The sequence below is a fragment of the Lycium ferocissimum genome, chromosome 5, assembly GCF_029784015.1.
Source record: "Lycium ferocissimum isolate CSIRO_LF1 chromosome 5, AGI_CSIRO_Lferr_CH_V1, whole genome shotgun sequence".
In the NCBI taxonomy this organism is placed as follows: Eukaryota; Viridiplantae; Streptophyta; class Magnoliopsida; order Solanales; family Solanaceae; genus Lycium; species Lycium ferocissimum.
In genome coordinates, this window is record NC_081346.1 from 69,785,869 (window position 1) to 69,805,325 (window position 19,457).

At 36.7% G+C, this 19,457-nt stretch overlaps 2 protein-coding genes and 1 pseudogene across 3 annotated transcripts; all 3 read left to right on the forward strand.

The window, feature by feature from the left end:
• Nucleotides 1–329: 329 nt before the first annotated feature.
• LOC132057230 (D-ribulose kinase) lies at nt 330–5,734 on the forward strand. 2 transcript variants are annotated; one of them, XM_059449726.1, is made up of 8 exons: nt 330–685; nt 2,136–2,275; nt 2,354–2,606; nt 3,015–3,147; nt 3,840–3,930; nt 4,255–4,530; nt 5,206–5,275; nt 5,370–5,734. In XM_059449726.1, exons 1-8 carry the CDS (start codon nt 419–421, stop codon nt 5,577–5,579), a joined length of 1,440 nt encoding a protein of 479 aa, XP_059305709.1. In that variant the 5' UTR covers nt 330–418; the 3' UTR covers nt 5,580–5,734. The 2 variants fall into 2 exon arrangements, with proteins under 2 accessions (XP_059305709.1, XP_059305711.1); XM_059449728.1 differs by having other exon boundaries at nt 547–685; nt 2,132–2,275.
• Nucleotides 5,735–6,525: 791 nt separating this feature from the next.
• Nucleotides 6,526–9,806, forward strand: LOC132057232 (DNA polymerase delta catalytic subunit-like; annotated as a pseudogene).
• Nucleotides 9,807–17,691: 7,885 nt separating this feature from the next.
• LOC132057234 (DNA topoisomerase 6 subunit A) lies at nt 17,692–19,197 on the forward strand. The gene has a single exon (XM_059449733.1). The coding sequence runs from the start codon at nt 17,723–17,725 to the stop codon at nt 18,986–18,988; it is 1,266 nt and encodes a 421-aa protein (XP_059305716.1). The 5' UTR covers nt 17,692–17,722; the 3' UTR covers nt 18,989–19,197.
• The last annotated feature ends 260 nt before the right edge of the window (nt 19,198–19,457 follow it).

Sequence of the window (19,457 nt, forward strand, 5' to 3'; positions counted from 1 at the left end):
TTGGTGAGGGTAGAATGTATGCATGCCTTACTCCTACCTCGGGAGATAGAGAGGTTATTTCTGATAGACCCTCGACTAAAAAAGAAATATCAAGGATACCGAAAATCAAGACACCAAAACAAAGAGAAGGAATAAACAACAACATCAAAAGATGAAAAAACCAATACACCAAGCATGAGAAGAACCAAATGAGAAAAACTCACCACAAAAGTAGAACAGGTAAGACAATCCAACCAGAACGTGATTAGACCAACCTAAATTGAAAGAATAAGCAATTTTGAAATACCTGAAATGCCCATACGAAATAACATAATCCCATAAATACTCGTACCATCACTTCCACTTATTATATAGTTAAAAATAAATTAAATTAAAGTTAAACAGAAGATAAGGTAACGTTATCACTGCTAAAGAAAGAATGGTGACCACCATTTCCAGTACTGCATGTTCATCGTTGTTCAATCTGCATTTTAACAGTTGGAAGAAATTAAGTTCAAGAATGTTAGAGTCTAATGTTTTCTGCAAACCAAGAAGGCAAAGGCCCATTTCTGCAAATTATAAAGCTGAAAATGGAAAGAAACTTTATCTTGGTATGGATTTTGGAACATCTGGAGCTCGGTATGCTCTTATTGATCGTGAAGGGAATATTCATGCTGAAGGGAAGAGAGAGTATCCCCTTTATATGGTAAGTTTATTCACAAGAATTTAAGTACTTGAGTAGTAGTCGTAGTATTATTCTTGTAGTTTCTTGTCATTCGATTTCTGCTACTATATGTTGTTTCTTGTACTTCGATTATCGTATTATTTGTGGTAGTTATGGCTCCTTTTATTCTTTCAAACAACTTTATCATGCTTTTTATAGTATTTTGCCATGACTTTTGATACTGTTTTGAATTACTTGTCCTTGTGCCGAGGGTCTCTGGAAAAAACCTCTCTACGTCCTAAGGTAGGGGTAAGGTCTGCCTACACTCTACCCTCCCCAGACTCCACTTTGTGAAATTTCACTGTATGTTGTTGTTGTAGTAGTCGTTTATTGTAATGGGTGCAATTTTTCTAGAATGTTCAACTATATGTACTTCCTCCGTTCGCTTTTACTTGTCCACTATACTAAAAATACATTTTCACTTTTACTTGCCACTTTTAGCATATCAAGAGAAAAACATAGTAATTGTTTTCATGTTTAATTAAACTTAGCATTAATTACTTATATCCAAAATTATTTCTCGAGACCTAAGATTAAACATCGATTAATATGGTATTGTGGTAAAATTCCCATATCAATTATTGTTTCTTAAAGGATGTGCAAAGTCCAAACTGGACAAGTAAAAGTGAACGGAGGGAGTACATGGGTAGACCTAGTTGATGAGTAGAAGGTTCCCTTGAATCTTCTGCTTTCTGCAAGGACAGCTATGGGCGTGTCATGTGTGAGATAAATTCGATTACAATTTGTATATGCTATTTCCGGTCCATATGATACTTTTTGCACACCCTCTAATGACATTTAGTAGTACGATTTGGCTGAATTATACTTAAATGTCTCACTTAATTGTCACTCCACTACAATAGAGGAGATTTGAAGTGGGTTTAATAAATGCTTTTTGGTTTTATAAAATGTCAAATATTTTTAAATTTGCCATAAAGGACTGGATCCTGGATTGAAGAAAGTGGCTGATTTTCACTCCTTAAGCTAGTTAGAAGTTAGAACTCTGTAACATGACTTTACATTTTGGCTTCACTGTGTATCTAAGTATGTATAAAGCTCGATCGAGATGTAGTGAGTGTGCCCATGCATGTTCCAATTAATGTGCATCAGCCCATGCACCTTATATCTTGTGATGTTCATCTTCCAATTAATTACTTTTTTCTATGCATTAATTGAGAATGAAGGATGGCTAATTCCAATAAGAAAGCAAAATGTTTCGCGATCAAGATAGGACTTAAGTTTTAAAATTTGTATGTACTCTGAGGTTTTCTTGCAAATTGAGTTACAAGAAGTTCTATAAGAACGTAAATGAATGATTGTTTTGGTCTTTTTGGAGGAGCTATCTCATTCTATATCATGCTGGTCCATTAAGTTACTGAAACATGCCTTCACGAGAAATGAACTTTCGAAACTTGTTTTATTTACTAGAAAGAAGGAGGAAAAAATGGAGTGGATACGATCATGGAAAGACACACTATTTTTACTCCTTGATGATGTACCAGTGAGTCTTCGCCCAGTTGTTGCATCCATTGCCATTGATGGGACCTCCGCAACAACTATCATCATAGATAGGTTGGTATTTGCTACTTTCCTTTTCTTCATCTAATTACCATGTATTTCTAGCCTGAAGAATATATGATTGCCCTACAGCATGAGCGAAGAGCCATTATGTAGACCATTCCTGTATAATGAGAGCTGTCCTGATGCTTTGCCTTTGGTGAAGTCTATTGCTCCTCCAAACCATACTGTTTGCTCTGGATCCTCTACACTTTGCAAGCTTGTCTCATGGTGGAGCTCTTATGATTCAAGCAAGGAATCTGCGGTATTGTTACATCAAGCAGATTGGTTACTGTGGCTACTCCATGGCAAGCTGGGCGTGTCTGACTACAATAATGCTCTAAAGGTAAACACACAGACACCTGCTTTCCATGTCTTTTTCTGTTACCGAAAATGCAGGGATTCGTGAATCCGAGGTTTTAGAAGCTTAAAAAGGAGCTTTACAGAGAATGCTCGAGTTTCAAGCCAATTCGATGGAGAGAAAGAGATGAAATAGAGAGTTTAATAGGAAAACTTGTTTTATTTGAATGAATGAATGTAATCTCAGCTAATATAATGATTTATACACAACTGAATGAATAGAAGCTAAGTCGAGCTCATAACTGCTCCTATCTAACTAACTAACAGATTCAGTAACTAACTCCTAACGACCTGCTGACTTGGACTGCTGACATGTCACTTGAATTAATATCTGGAAATTCATGTATCAGTTTCCTTGTTGATACTTCAGCTTCCACTTGTATATGTGTTGCAGGTCGGCTATGAACCTGAAATGGATTCCTATCCACCTTGGCTTCTATCTCAGCCATATTCTCATCTTTTACCTTCTGTGCAACATCCTGGTACTAAAATTGGGTGTATGAAGGAGGGCATAAGAACTCAGTTTGGTATGTTCGGCAATTTTTAACAGCTGGTTACATTATCATTGACATGAAACTGCTTCTTGTTTTCTACTTGGAGTTATTGTCTGTGATATCATTCTCAATAAACAACTATTCATGAGGTATGGGGTATTGTTTGTGCATTTGGCTTTTCCTCATATACATCTTCTTGATTGAATATTAATGTTCCTACTAGGTGTTACGTGGACCGATATTTGGTCCACTATTTTTTAGACATATACATAAGGCAAGTGAGGGTGGAGGATATGTGAACATCACTTGATCTTCTTCATGTGGGAGAGGACTTTGCCACACTTTTCATATCATAATCAGGGAGGCTGCGTATCTTGTGAAGTCAAATTATTGTTGATTTTTAGTAATTTTTGCTTTGTTTTTCTGAAGTTGTACCGCATATTTGCCAATCCGCATATTTGCCAATTCAGTCTTTGGGCGCTTCTTTTAAGTACTAATTTTGGAATATTCCATAATTTGTCCTATGTTATGGAGTTCTTTGCAGTTGTGGTGGGGATTCAGGGTCACCTTTCTAGTTCAAAAAAACAAAAATGAGAGAAGAATTTTGCTAATTCTTCCATTCCTGTTTTTTCTTCGGATCGGATATTTACATATTGAAGCTCCACTAACATGATGGTTTCTGAGATTTGAGACTTGCTACTGATTGTGTTCCTTCACTTTATCAGGTTATCCGAAGGATTGCCTTATCTGTACAGGAACCACAGACAGTATAGCAGCATTTCTAGCAGCACGTGCTACTCTACCTGGGAAAGCTGTATGTTTATTTCTTTTGGTTTAGCATATTTAATGAGAAAGATGCAGCTGCTAGACGCTAGTTCTGGCAGATACTTTTTCGGACAAAACTTGCAGAGTTAATAATATCTAATGGTTCTATCATCCAGTCTACCAAGTACTCTTTTGGTGTGGGTTTCTTGTAACTCCTTATGACCATCTGTTGTAGGGAATCTCTATCACCTCATTTTCTACTATATATTTGTTATGCTAACAGTTTTTCAAAAGAAAGAGTAATTCAGTAGTTCTGTTCTCCATTCTAGTCAGTTTTTTAGTTCTAGTTAATCACATGCTTGTGCTTGTACTCAGAACATCTTTAGGTTCAACACTCGCTATTAAACTACTTAGCACCAGAAGGGTAGAAGATGCTCGATTTGGAGTATATAGCCACCGTCTTGATGATAAATGGCTTGTTGGAGGTGCTTCAAACACAGGGGGAGCAGTTCTTAGGCAACTCTTCTCTGATGAGCAGTTGAAGAAACTAAGTGAGCAGATAAATCCACTTGAAGCTTCTCCTCTCGATTACTATCCCCTTCAAGCAGTTGGTGAAAGATTCCCCCTAGCAGATCCAAACATGGAGCCAAGGTATTTAACTACGCTTATTATTCTTGCTAAATAGTGAATGGGAACTAACTTAAATTCTCAAGTAGTGAATTGGTGGCAATTATAATGTACGCTCTGATTGCTTCAAATTTCTTGATTCCATAAGTGTCACATTTACTCCTCTAAGGAGTTGGCTTACTGTCCATGGTCCAATAAACTTGCAAGTCTTCAGATAAAATACAGCTTTTCCACAAGCCCCCGGTGTTCCAAGCTATTGATTCTTGTAATATGGAATGGTTGCTGCTTTTCTTCTTAATTTATTTCAAACACGGGAACTCTTTTCTCGACGTTGGATTCCTATCAGGCTGCTGGTATGAGAACTGTTAGCGACAAACTGGTTGATTTCATGTTTTCTCAAACCAGCAATAATAAGTATATATTTCAAAGCTGCTTTTTTATTCATTAGTAATTGAGTTATACAAAATGATGGAGAATTTCAGAAAACTATGGAATCAACCACAACAAGACACCACGTAATGCAGAAAATATGAATTCCTGATCTTTGTAGATCATATGGACACCCCTTCACTTTTCTGATCACTAGCTGTTGTTTGAAAGTAAAACCAGACTGTTCACCATAATAACCAATCTATGGACTGTATCATGCTAATGCTCATCTTCGACACAATACATTGCTCACTTACCATTTACCTGCAGGTTACATCCACGTCCAGAAAACGATGTTGAATATTTGCATGGTATTCTTGAATCGATTGCTCGCATTGAGGTAAGCTTGGTGGCCTGTTCCTCCTAGTCTAACATCCTGCTTCTATTTCACACTGTGCAATAGGACTTGCTAATACCGATATTATGACATTTAGGCAAAGGGATACAACTTGCTGAAGGATCTCGGGGCCACACCTGTCGAAGAAGTGATCACTTCGGGAGGAGGCTCACAAAATGAAAAATGGATAAAGATACGAGAGAGGGTACTCGGTTTGCCTGTGAGCAAGGCAAATCAGACTGAAGCTGCCTATGGAGCTGCATTATTGGCAATGAAGGGTGCTTGTGAACATACATCATCTGATTAAAGGTCAAAGAACTCTATGAAAAACAATATAATGATGATTCTAAAATTGATTATAACATGATTGATGTTTGTACTATATGACATTGTCGAGAGTATGCTGAAAAGTACCATTTGACCAATCGAATATTAATAAAAGGCATTTGTTATCAAAGAGCATACGATTAGTATAAAACATTCAAAGAGCATATACTCTTGCTCTTTAGAGAAAGATTCGACCTTTCTCTAATTAATTTACTATAACGCTAAAGTCAAAGCCCAGATCTTATTGAGTTAATCCACAGTGTATTGGAAATAATAAAAGTGCTTTGAGTTCGACTCTCAATAGTGAAATCAAAACCAAACCAGATCATGTATTTTCTATTGATTTCGACTCTCAATAGAAGAAAATCATTGAAAAACAGAAGTTCTATTTTCTAATTAAATTATGTATGTCAGAATACTATAACAGGAGTATTTAATAATAAGTACAAAGAAATTCATGTATTAAAGTTAGCTCACAGTCACACGACACATACTTTCTCTTTTATCATTTTTAAAATTGTATTTGAGAACTAAAAGGTATTACTCTCTCCGTCCCAATTTATGTGATATAGTTTAAACTAGGCATGGAGTTTAAACAAGAAAGTAAAACTTTTGAAACTTATGGTCTAAAACAAGTCATAAGTATTTGTGTGGTTGTAAATCATTTCATTAAGGATAAAAAGAGAAGTTTTAAGTTAAATTGTTTCTAAATATAAAAATGTCTCATTAGTGTATCACATAAAGCGGGATAGCAGGAGTATCTTTTAATATATTTTCTGTATACGGATCATTTTATATGTGGAATAAGGTTTTTCAAATATACTAGTTCTGTTTATATACACTAGGTTCATGTTTAAGTACAGTTTTACTGTCAAGAAATAGGAGTAGTATTCAGTTACAACTACAACTCCTAAACCCTCTCCAACATGAACAACGGCAACCCTAGGAAGCGACGGGCGGCAACTCCGTCGCGTCAACAGCAGCATAAACACCATGCCGCCATGGAAGAAGAAGACCTAGACGAGGATGTTTTTCTCGAAGAAACATTATTGGTTCATGAGTACGAGGAAGATTCGTCGCGCCATTCGCGGTTTCAGCAATGGAAACGCCCTCCTCTCTCTCAAGCGTACATGTCTCAGACACAAAGCATATTGTTTCAACAACTGGAAATTGACTACTACATTATCGAAGAGAGCCATTAAGAATTGCTGTCTGCATGTCCGGCTGCCATTTTAAGAATCTTCGGAGTCACCAGGAAGGAAATAGCGTATGTTGTCATGTGCATGGATTTGAGCCATACTTGTACGTTAGCTACCTTCCTGGAATGGAAATCCCCCGTTTTCGCCAAGTTCTTGAGGGTAGGATGAGAAGATGAATAGGAATAGCAATGTCCCTAAGTTTATCCGTGGCATCGAAGAAGTTCAGAAAAGAAGCATCATGTATTACCAACAGCAGGCTTGTCAGTCTTTTCTCAAGATTGTAGTGGCATTGCCAACAATGGTTACCAGTTGCCGTGGTATCCTTGAGAGAGGTATTCATGTTGATGGGCTTGGTATGACGAGCTTTCTAACCTATGAAAGTAATGTTCTTTTTCCTCTTCGCTTCATGATTGACTGCAATGTTGTTGGTGGCAACTGGATTGAAGTTCCGGTTGGGAAGTACACGAAGAAAGCTGCTAGGGATCATCTCTCCTATTGTCAATTAGAGTTTGATTGTCTCTATTCTGACTTGATCAGCCATTCTCCGGAAGGAGAATTTTCGAACATGGCTCCCTTTCGCATATTGAGTTTCGATATTGAATGTGCTGGTCGTAAAGGCCACTTTCCTGAGCCTACACAGGATCCTGTTATTCAAGTGGCCAATAAAGTTACCTTGCAGGGACAGGATCAGCCATTAATTCGGAATGTGATGACCCTTAAGTCATGCTCACCTATAAAAGGGGTCGATGTTATGTCCTTTGACACAGAAAAAGAAGTATTGCTGTCTTGGAGGGACTTTGTCCGGGAAGTGGACCCTGATATCATAATTGGATATAACATCTGCAACTTTGATTTAGCATATCTAATCCGGAGAGCTCAAGTCTTAGGGATGGTAGAATTTCCTATGCTTGGACGCATCAGAAATAGCACGGTTCATGTAAAAGATGCTAACTTTTCTTCAAGACAGCATGGGACAAGGGAAAGTAAAGAAATAACAATAGAAGGGAGAGTTCAATTTGATTTATTTCAGGCTGTGCAGAGGGATTATAAGCTAAGTTGTTACTCACTAAATTCTGTCTCAGCACATATTCTTAATGAGCGGAAAGAGGATTTCCATCATTCAATTATATCAGATCTTCAAAATGGCAACTCAGAAACTAGGAGGCGGCTTGCTGTTTATTGTCTAAAGGGGGCTTATCTTCCACAACGGCTTTTGGATAAACTAATGTTCTTATAACTATGTGGAGATGGCTCGAGTTACTGGTGTACCTATATCTTTGCTTCTCGCAAGAGGGCAAAGCATTAAGGTGCTTTCTCAGCTTCTACGGAAGGCGAGGCAAAGGAAACTTGTCATACCAAATGCAAAACAGGCTGGATCTGAACAAGGAACGTATGAGGGCGCAACGTTTTTGGAGGCCCGAGCTGGTTTCTATGAGAAGCGAATTGCAACGTTGGATTTTGCATCTCTATATCCATCAATCATGATGGCATATAACTTATGTTACTGCACGCTGGTAACTCCTGAAGAGGTTCGCAAACTGAATCCCGAGTGTGTCAACAAGACCCCTTCTGGTGAAACGTTTGTCAAGTCAAATTTACAGAAGGGAATACTTCCGGAGATTCTTGAAGAACTATTGGCTGCTCGTAAAAGAGCAAAAGCAGATTTAAAGGAAGCAAAAGATCCTAGAGTCAAAGCTGTCTTAGATGGCCGTAAGCTAGCTCTGAAGATCAGTGCAAATTCAGTATATGGGTTTACTGGAGCTACTGTTGGTCAATTACCATGTTTAGAAATATCTTCAAGTGTTACTAGCTATGGTCGACAGATGATTGAGCACACAAGAAAGCTTGTGGAAGAGAAGTTTACAGTACTTGGGGGCTATGAACACAATGCTGAGGTTATATATGGAGATACAGATTCAGTGATGGTGCAGTTTGGTGTGCCTACAGTGGAAGAGGCTATGAAATGGGGCAGAGAAGCTGCTGATTACATTAGCGGGACATTTATCAAACCAATAAGACTAGAATTTGAGAAGATTTATTACCCATATCAGCTGATTAGCAAGAAGAGATATGCTGACCTTCTATGGACAAATCCGGACAAACATGACAAAGTGGATGCTAAAGGGATTGAAACTGTTCGGAGGGATAATTGTCTCTTAGTCAAGAACCTTGTAACTGAGTGTCTTAATAGAATACTAATACACAGAGATGTTCGTGGTGCTGTTCAATATGTCAAGAATACTATCTCAGATCTCCGTCTGAATCGCATGGATCTGTCTGTTTTGGTTATTACTAAGGGTCTGACGAAAACTGGAGATGATTATGAAATAAAGGCAGCACATGTTGAAGTTGCAGAAAGAATGCGCAAGTGAGATGCTGCTACTGCACCTAGTATTGGTGATAGAGTACCTTATGTCATCATTAAAGCTGCAAAAGGTGCCAGGGCATATGAAAAATCAGAGGACCCTATATACGTGTTAGAGAACAACATACCTATAGATTCTCAGTACTATCTTGATAATCAAATTAGTAAGCCACTTCTGAGGATTTTTGAGCCAATAATCAAGGATGCAAACAAAGAGCTTCTTAAAGGAAGTCACATGAATTCCATTTCAATGCCGACCCCTTCAAACATTGGTATAATGAAATTTGCCAAGAAGCAACTCCGTTGCATTAGATGCAAAACACCAATCGGTGGCTCTGATAAAAAACTCTGCAATTCCTGCAAAGGAAATGAGGCTGAAGTCCATTGCAGATCCGTGGCTAATGTGGCTGAACTGGAGAATCTTTTTGGGAGGCTATTGACACAATGCCAAGGATGCCAAGGCTCTCTCCATCGGGATGTCCTATGCACTAGTCGAGACTGCCCCATCTTTTATCGGAGGAAGAAGGCTCAGAAAGACATGGCTGAAGCTAAAACTCAATTAGATCGGTGGAACTTTTAAGTTTCAATGCTGCAAGTCCGACCTGTCATTTAGCCATGTATCGTAATTCTCATATCTCTGGTATGGAGAGCAGCAGAAAGTTTGGAAATGAACTGAATAACTGAGACTAGCATGTACTTTGAAGAGGTAGCAAGTGCCTTTGAGAAGATTTTGCGACTGTTCATGAGCTGCTTTGCTGAAGCCTGAACGTCTTCAGAGTCAATCTGAGGCTGCCTCAAATCCAAGAACCACTAATATACATGAAGATCGTCTGTCTGGAGGAGTTTAAACTTCAATAGTTTGCGGGGATGGGATTGGGACAATTTTTTGTAGCTTCCAGCTATTGGAGTAACTGGTTAGTGTAAACTTTTATTGATTTAGAGGCGTTCATGAGGTTAGATGACTATGGAGATATTTGAGTTGTAAGATACTGTTATCTGTAAAGGCCTATCCGTACTCTGGAGGAATGTAGTGTTCTGAGTTATCTTCTATTAGTACCAGTGGAGTGCAAGTACTAATTAAAATTCTGGGCATAGTAATGCATGCAATGTAAGCCAAGGGTCCAGTGCAATTAGTTTTGTTTGATCGTTCCTCGCATATTCTCTTCTTGTGCCAGGCGTTCCTTTAATCTCCTTTTTCAATATCATTTTGCATTTGATTACTTGATTCATTTTACACTTTATGGTATATAAATGCCCTTACGGGTTAGCTCCAAAAAAACCTCCCTCTCTCTCTCTTCTTCTCCTTCTTCTTCTGATGAAGCAGATTGGCGGAATAGCCAGTCGCATGGTGAGAGCCCTGTCTTTTCTTCTGTGATCAACATGGCTCCTACTATGCGACAGGCCCTCCCGTCAAAATCATTAAACGCTCTACTGGTGATGTGCTTAATTAGCTTCATTTCCCAATCAGACTTCTTAGAGTTGGATTTTTTTGGTTCGAACTCTTAATTAAATTCTGCTGGAGATGGACAATATGATTAATATATTGTACTTTCATAGTGTTAATACATACTAGTATACGTACCCGTGCGATGCGCGGATCGCTTCAAAGAAAAAACGAGCGAAGAGACATAATAGAAACAAATATATATGAACCATGTGTGAGATGTTGCAGAGATTCTATATTCTCATTTTTGTGGAACAGTCTTGTTACAAATGATGCTTAGCTAATAGTATTAATGAATAACATAACATGAAGGTCTTGTAAGAAATAAGTATATTGAATGATACGTTGTGAAGTTGCCAAAGTCGCACCACGCGAACCTTTAAATTCCTTTGACAAATAGTAGTTCCACAGGAGATAGTAAGTTTAGCAATGAAAAATTACATCAAAATTGTATTTCTAGGTAACCAAAAAGAAATTCTTTATAAGAGTAAGCAAGACATTCTTCTCCTCTAGCTTGTTCAACCCAAAAAATGGCCAAGCTTTCTTGGGCAGCAGTAGAGGTGATACCCTCGTTCTGTACATCACATACTCTCAGAAATATTTTAAACGGTTATGATTTCATGCAGTCATAACACACACGCATACACAAAAGAACATCATGAAAACTGTCTTGAAACGAATGCAGCATGTAAAGGAAACATCATAACGAAATAATTATTGGCAACTTTTTCTCAAATCCAATACCAAATCTGCTGCCACTTTGAAGACTTCATCAGGCACAACAGGCTTCTTCTCTGTAAACACAAACAGATTGGAGGAAAAGATTAAACTTTTCAATTAGCCCTTCTATGCTTCATGATCCATCTTATTATTTTTCAGTTTTCTCAGATGAGTACTGAGTTGACCACCCATGCCTGTGAAGTTGTGAGCATCAAAAAGAAAAAGGTGGATTCATATATGAAGTACTCAAAAGTCAGTGGGAATTTTTTAACTCCCTGATGTTTTCATTTGCAATAGAGAGAGTTGTGCCAATAGAACTCATAAAGTTTGAAGTTTTCACCTCTAATGTTCCCTCCATCTGAGAGGTCATCCAACTCTATTTATGATATTTCATTTGTGGTTAATAAAATTTCATCTAAATTGGAACCTCATTTGAGGAAAAAATAAGTGAAATTCTAGAGTTTTGTGAGTAAATAAAGAGGTGCACAACTATGTCCTTTTTCTATATCTACTGTTTTGAAATTTTACATTTACTTCCATAGGCCGCTGAGATGCTTCATGGTGCCTTACAGGAACATTTCATATTCCCTTAATGTCCCTGTCTAAACAGACATACTATAGGTAAGGCTACTTCCAATGGATCCTTCAACATGCTAAAATATAATCTGCTTGAAATTGAACTTATAGTTCAATCCATGCTGTCTTCTTAATCAAAGATCGTCTTTTTCTCCATCATAATTCAAGCTTAGCTATATAGCCTTAAAGGAGCTTTCCGATAGTAAGTTTCCAAAAGGTTTCAAGGAATTTTTTGTTGTGTGACAACCTTTTTGCTGTTTTCCTGCCAACAACTGAAAATGATGCCGTATGTCACTTAGAATTACCCGAGATTCGTTTGGTTTAAAATGAGAGAACTCCACTCAAATTTGAGTCCTTGCAAGTACCAAGCCGTTGCTCCTTGTATAGAGCTCCACCTCCACGACTATGATATAAAATCAGGATAGGTTGTATAGCAAGTAAACATTGTTTGCTAGAAAGCAGAAAACCAGAGTAGTAATACTTCTGAAATAGCAGAATAGGAAATTCTTGTTTGGGATTTTATAGGACCTATGGCAAATACATCATATATACTTGGATGCCTCAAAGGATACTCTCAGTTCTACATTTTCTGAAGTGAAGAGCAAGGTCTCCTATAAATACAGAAAATAGTTTTCTTCCACATAGTTTTCTTTATCATAAAATGCTACAGAAAGAAACATAAGAAAATCAACAAATCTCAAGCAAAATGTTCAATAAATATATGATTTCTTCACCCAAAAGTCGAGAATTTTCAATTACATAGCGCAATGCACTATCTCTCGCATTCAAGAAACCTAAGTTGTTAAACTGTACTTCAGTATGAATTATATAAGATGAAAACTATAATGCAAATTAAGGTAAATATGACATGATTTTTCCATAACTGGTTTATATTTGCGGGGATGATCAAATCAAATTATAGCCTATTTTCATGACTGACGGGATCATTATGACATCGTAGCTTAATGAGATCAAGATGAACAGATCCGAATGATCTTTCCATAGATCACCACGATCATGAATAACAGTTGGCAACTAAAATACGTAGTAAATAAATAACAAAAACAACAACTACGGCCATTGTCACTACTAAAGCATAGAAAAAGTACCAGTAAGTCTCTCAGAAAAGCAATAAAATGTAGAGAGCTTTATTAGATAAGACATCATTTTGAGAATTGAAATTCCAAGAGACGTGAATCACTCCAATAAACCAATTCGCTTACTACCAACTTGTGAGGTTGTGTATCTTTCGTCCACATAGACCCTGCAAGATAAAATCCAAAATTGGAATAAATTAAATATCTCTCGTAATTCTTTTAGGTTCAAAAAAAGTTATGAGATGCAAAAGTACAAATTGTTTCCTATTCAACACCAATAGTTTCCCATAAAAGTTGCTTACAAATGCAGACTGAGAATAACTTTGATATATACTTAATATATATGTAACTTTCAGAATGAGAGTTTATTTACCACGACTCCCAAGTTAGCCACGTAACCAAGAGTATATCCTAGAGGAATACCAAAAACATTGTAAGATCCCAAATTGATATAAGCCACTAAACCTTGCCATCCACCTCTAATAGCAACAACTGCAAAACGATATTCGCCACATCCAGATCACAATAAGAACTACAAAAACGAAGAAGGCACTTTCAACAATAGAAATAGTACAAATGGAACAAAAACAACACTTGATGTTAGAGGCTGAACACTGTTAAGAAGCATAGTTACTTCGAGAGGGTAAGCAAGGTCAGCAATGGCTCGTCGCGAATCCTTGTTGTTTGTGGAAAGAATGGCCAGATGATTTTTTAATGCCACTACTAATATCATGCAGAATATCCCAATGAGGGGTGATTGAAACACTGTGACATATACACTATATCTGGTAGCCCTGGGATGCCCTAGCCCAAGCTTATTTGAGACTCGAACGCTGAGAGAACGACAGTGCATTAATACAAACCCAAAACCAAATGAAATACATTTTTCTACAAACTTTAAGACTTAATTACCCTATGGCAGCATTGATTCCAATGAACAACTTTATTTCCCATCCATCAACATTCATGCTGTAAGACAAAAAAGAAGAATATTAATACACACTTCATAGGTATCAAGAAGAAACTAAATGTAAGACTTCTCAGTAGACAAATAATGGTGATGGTTAAGCAAACCTCACCGTAGTTATCGGTCAGGTATTGAGTTCTAATGAGCCCTGTTTTTTCTTCTGTGATCAACATGGCTCCTATTATGCGACAGGCCCTCCCATCAAAATCATTAAACGCTCTACTGGTGATGTGCTTAATTAGCTTCATTTCCGAATCATAGGCTTCTTAGAGTTAGATTTTTTTTGGTTCGAATTCTTAATTAAAATCGGCTTGAGATGGACAATATGATTAATATATTGCACTTTCATAGTTTTAATACACACTAGTATATGTGCCCGCGTGATGCAAGCAGAACGTACACCTACACCGACTAGCGATGACGATCTTTCCACCTATAACATAGTTCATGGTGAAATCATTCAAAAGGTAATCCAGTGATTTTTTTTTTTTTTTGGCATAGGGCAATGATTTCCGTCTTAACATTACTTATATGTGGAAAAATTGGTCTTGCAGACTATTTAAGGCAATGTCAATTAGGCATCGGCAATAACGTGACTTCTGCCAATTCTGCTGTTAATGTGAATGGCAAGTGCTTTGGACGCATTCTCTGATTATCTGATAAAGACTTTTTCTTATTTTGCAACAGAAAATTGATGTGGTAACTGGATAAGTTTCTTGGAAATTTTTTGTGCTCATACAAAAAAGCATGCAGCCACTGAATGTGCAAGCTTTCATGGCTTTGTGCATTCTACAGTATGCACTTCATAGAATCAGTTCTTCTACCTTAACGACTGGTGCATGACTAATAAGGTAAGGATATTAAATAAGTCTTCCAGAAGATTATTGAATAGTTAATTTTTCTTCTTTTGTTAAATCTTTTTTCACCCTAATGCAGTTCATAGAAAAGAAAAAATAAAGCATCTAATCTAAATATATCTCCCTTCCTGATTTTTACTGAGATGAAAGATTCGGTTCTTGCTCATGGCTTAGATAATGAAAATGCTAAGCTTACTAATAGCTAGATAAAACTGTAAACTGAATCTTTCTTATCTCTAGCAAATTATTTCTCTTCTACTTTATATGCCAAAAATCTTTCACCTGGTGCAAAAATTCCGACATCATCACTATGCAGGTAACCTATATTGAACTGCTTACTTTACTTGCAACATTTTCCTCTTTAGACAAAATCTACATATTTAATTATTAGACAAGTGATTTATGTTTTTTCCCGGCAGAATTTCGAAAGAATGAGCATTGAATCTGGCCATAAGGTATTTTACAGTTCCCTTGATAGCACAACCGTTATTGAACAAGCGATATTGACACAACAAAGGCTTACAGGTACGCGTAACAGCTTGTTAACAAATAACAACGGTTCTGCTGTCAAGAAAACTTTGGTTCATGCTGGTTCAACACATTTTTTGCTTATTGCTCCGGCTTCAGCAGGGGCGGAGCCAGTAAAAGGCAAGGGGTTCATCCGGACCCCGTTCGGCGAGAAGTTACACTGTATACATAGGGTTAAAATTATTTTTTATGTATATATAGTAGATGTTGAATCATCTTGGCTTCTTCGTGTTTACTTCTTTATACTTTTGAACCCCCTAAGTAAAAAAAATTGGCTCCGACTATATCCCAGGGAGTAAACACAAGCAGAGCAAACTGAGATGATGAGTAATCTTCACCGACTTGTTCTTCACCTTCAGTTTTTGAAGATAAATTCTCTATACATTTGCTCAAATCTTCTTGAACACGTACGACATCTTCTTCTCTTATTATTTTTTTTTTTTTGTCCTAATCTTTTGAATCCTTTCTTGTTGTTACAATTTCCAGGTTTGTTACTCTTTCAAGAGCAAAATGGTGCTTCAAATGTCAAAAATTGCAACACCAAAAACTACATAAATTATAATACTCCCTTGGTCCCAAAAAGATTATCTCAATTTAACTAAATATGAAGTTTAAGAAAAAAAGTAAAGTAAGGAAGACTTTTAAAATTTATGGTCTAAAATAAGACTTAATTATTTTTGTGAAGTTAAATTATCTCATAAATTTAAATTGTTTCTAAATATAAAAATGTGACATTCTTTTTTAGACAAATTACAGAAGGAAATTGTGTTATATAAAATGAAGTACTACATATTTGACGGATTTGATAAATTTGGATGGCTAAAATTATTCAAGAATATATTTGAGAGGCTATTTTGAACGTTTTCCAAAACATAAGGTACCTTTCTACTCCACCAAATCCACGTCAAGGATGGCGGACAAAAAGAAACGCCGGCGGGCACCTAAATATTTAAAAATGATAAAATGGCCCTTTGTGTTTGGAGGTTAGTTTAAAAGTCCCTTAAATATATTCTTGAACAATATGTTTGCTAAAGGTAACACTTTTGGTCTCCTCAATTATTTACTAATTCACTAAACTATCAAAAATACCAATAAAGTTCTGTCAAATCTCAAAAATTGTAATACCAAAAACTAGACATAAGAATTAAGAATTACACCTCAAAAAGTTATACCAGACACCACAAAATAGTATAAATTTTAAATAATGCACCTCAAAATGCTCGTCGTTAAAGGAGTGTCAATGGTTTTCAAAAAGCCGACTTAACTGATCGAACCGTACCATACCGAACCGATTTTTAGGTTTATTTTAATAAAATTGACTGTTTTATATAAATTTATAACTGTACCGAATAATTAGGTCGGTTTTTAATTTTATAAAAATAAACCGAACCGTACCGAATAAGTTTATATGTGTAAAATATATTTTATATATTAAATTTAAATATAATAAAATATTCAATATATTAAATTTAAATATAATAAATATTAAAATTTTCTTTTGGGTTCGGGATGATGAAAAGATTACAAGCCGGCAACATAATTAACACCTAATATTCCAACGCTGAAACCAATTATACTACTCCTACTGAAATTAAATTAGTTCTAGTATCTCGAGTAGTAACTAGCTTGTAAGCTACAAGGTATTCCAACGATCTTTGATAAAAAGCTACAAAGTATTAGATAATTTCTTCTCGTATGATTTTAAATTTATCTTGTTGGATACTTGATCTTAGCAGACTCTTCCTTAAGTCCCATCTTGTTTGATTTTTGGCCCCTCGTGGGATCTAATTTAGTATCTTTTGTTTTTGTTTAACATTATTTTACACTATCGTAAAATAGTGGGATCTTTATTTTTGTCGTCTTTCATGTTTTCTCATCACCCTTTACATAGTAAATGTCTAGAGATTTTTTGTTAAAGTCTTATAGAAGTATGCATGATATCGTGTCTTTATAAGTACTAGTGACTATAACATGATGTTCTTTTCCTTAAAAAAAAAATCGAGAATTAACCGAACCGTATCGAAATCAGAAGAAAACGAAATTTGATGGGACGGTTTCGAAAAAGTCTAATTTTAGTTCTATAAAATCAAATAACCGAAAACTTAGTATGGTATAAATTTTATAGAATAACCGCTCGAACCGTACCATTGACACCTCTCGTTAAACTTAACAACCAGAATTTGTCAAGTATTTGATGGAGGAATGTCCACTCGTGACAAATTTAAAGACCAGAATTACTCAAAAGTATATTTGAGAGACTATTTTGAATGTTCCCCAAACATAAGGGACTATTCCTTATCTTCTACAATCTTTAACCAAGCCCTAAAGCACTAACAGCAATCTATCACCACTCATTTCAACTCTAACCGAATGGCCGCCGACAAAAAGAAACGCCGGCGACCCAACTCCGACTCCGACACCGACAACCGTCCATTCAAATCCAAACTCAAACCCGACCCGGTCATCCTCCAAACCCTAAAAAAACTCAAATCCTCATGTTCCGCCGCCGCCTCAACTTCCAAAACCCTAACCCTAACCGACCTTAACCTCTCCTCATCTTGCCGTGAAGTTACCGATCTCCCAATCGATGAAGTCCAATCCGAAATCGAATCATTAGCACTCAAAATCGCCAAATCAATACTCTCCGGCGAAGGTTTCTCGTTTTCCGTGCCTTCCCGATCTTCCGCTAATCAATTATATGTTTCTGAACTTGACCGTATTGTTCTCAAAGATAAATCTTCGTTACGTAACTTCGGTAACGTGTCTACCGTAAGGAAAGCGACGATTACGCTGAGAATACTTCAACTTGTACATCAGTTATGTACTAGTAATATCCATGTTACTAAACGTGATTTGTTTTATACTGATGTTAAGTTGTTTCAGGATCAATCACAATCTGATGCTGTTTTAGATGATGTTAGTTGTATTGTTGGTTGTACTAGGTCTAGTTTGAATGTTGTCGCGGCGGAGAAAGGGGTGGTAGTTGGGAGGTTGATTTTTAGCGATAATGGCGATATGATTGATTGTACGAAAATGGGAATGGGAGGGAAAGCTATTCCTCCGAATATCGATAGGGTTGGTGATATGCAGAGCGACGCGTTGTATATCTTGTTGGTTGAGAAGGATGCTGCGTTTATGAGGTTGTCGGAAGATAGGTTTTATAATAGGTTTCCGTGTATTATTGTGACCGCGAAGGGGCAACCTGATGTGGCGACTAGGTTGTTTCTGAGGAAGATGAAGATGGAGTTGAATTTGCCTGTTCTGGCATTGGTGGATAGTGATCCTTATGGGTTGAAGATTTTGTCGGTTTATGGGTGTGGATCGAAGAATATGTCGTATGACAGTGCGAATCTGACTACACCGGATATCAAATGGTTAGGTATTAGGCCGAGTGATTTGGACAAGTATAAGATACCGGAGCAATGTAGGTTGCCAATGACTGAACAGGATATTAAGACCGGGAAAGATTTGTTGGAAGAGGATTTTGTGAAGAAGAATCCGGCTTGGGTTGAAGAGTTGAACTTGATGGTGAAGACTAAGCAAAAGGCTGAGATTCAGGCGTTGAGTTCGTTTGGGTTTCAGTATCTGTCTCAAGTGTATTTGCCATTGAAGCTGCAAGAACAGGATTGGCTATGAGAATACAAATCTTGTTGCTAAATTACTTGAATTTTGGTGCACTTTTTGTTGATACCAAATTAGCTTTTGTTAACTTGGAACTTGATCTACTGTACTCTAAACTTAGCATTTTCCTTCACTGTTATGTTGAATCACAGTTGAAGTTATGTATCTTGCTATTTTTGAGTGGAGTTATTGTTGTGTTAATTCACAATTACAGTTAGACTGGAGTTTATTCTTGTGTTAATTCACAATTACAGTTAGACTGGAGTTTATTCTTGTGCCATTAACAATTATAGTCGGACTGGAGTTTATTCTTGTACCATTAACAATTATAGTCGGACTGGAGTTCATTCTTGTGTTAATTCACAATTACAGTTAGACTGGAGTTTATTCTTGTACCATTAACAAATATAGTCAGACTGGAGTTCATTCTTGTGTTAATTCACAATTACATTTAGATTGGAGTTTACTCTTGCGTCAATTCACA

Excerpts from the sequence above, each read along its gene's own strand:
- LOC132057230 (XM_059449726.1), top strand. The coding sequence starts at position 419 with ATGGTGACCACCATTTCCAGTACTGCATGTTCATCGTTGTTCAATCTG. Across the intron at positions 2,607-3,014 it reads ACTACAATAATGCTCTAAAG|GTCGGCTATGAACCTGAAAT; the intron begins GTAAACACACAG and ends TATGTGTTGCAG. Across the intron at positions 4,531-5,205 it reads GATCCAAACATGGAGCCAAG|GTTACATCCACGTCCAGAAA; the intron begins GTATTTAACTAC and ends ATTTACCTGCAG.
- LOC132057234 (XM_059449733.1), top strand. The coding sequence starts at position 17,723 with ATGGCCGCCGACAAAAAGAAACGCCGGCGACCCAACTCCGACTCCGAC.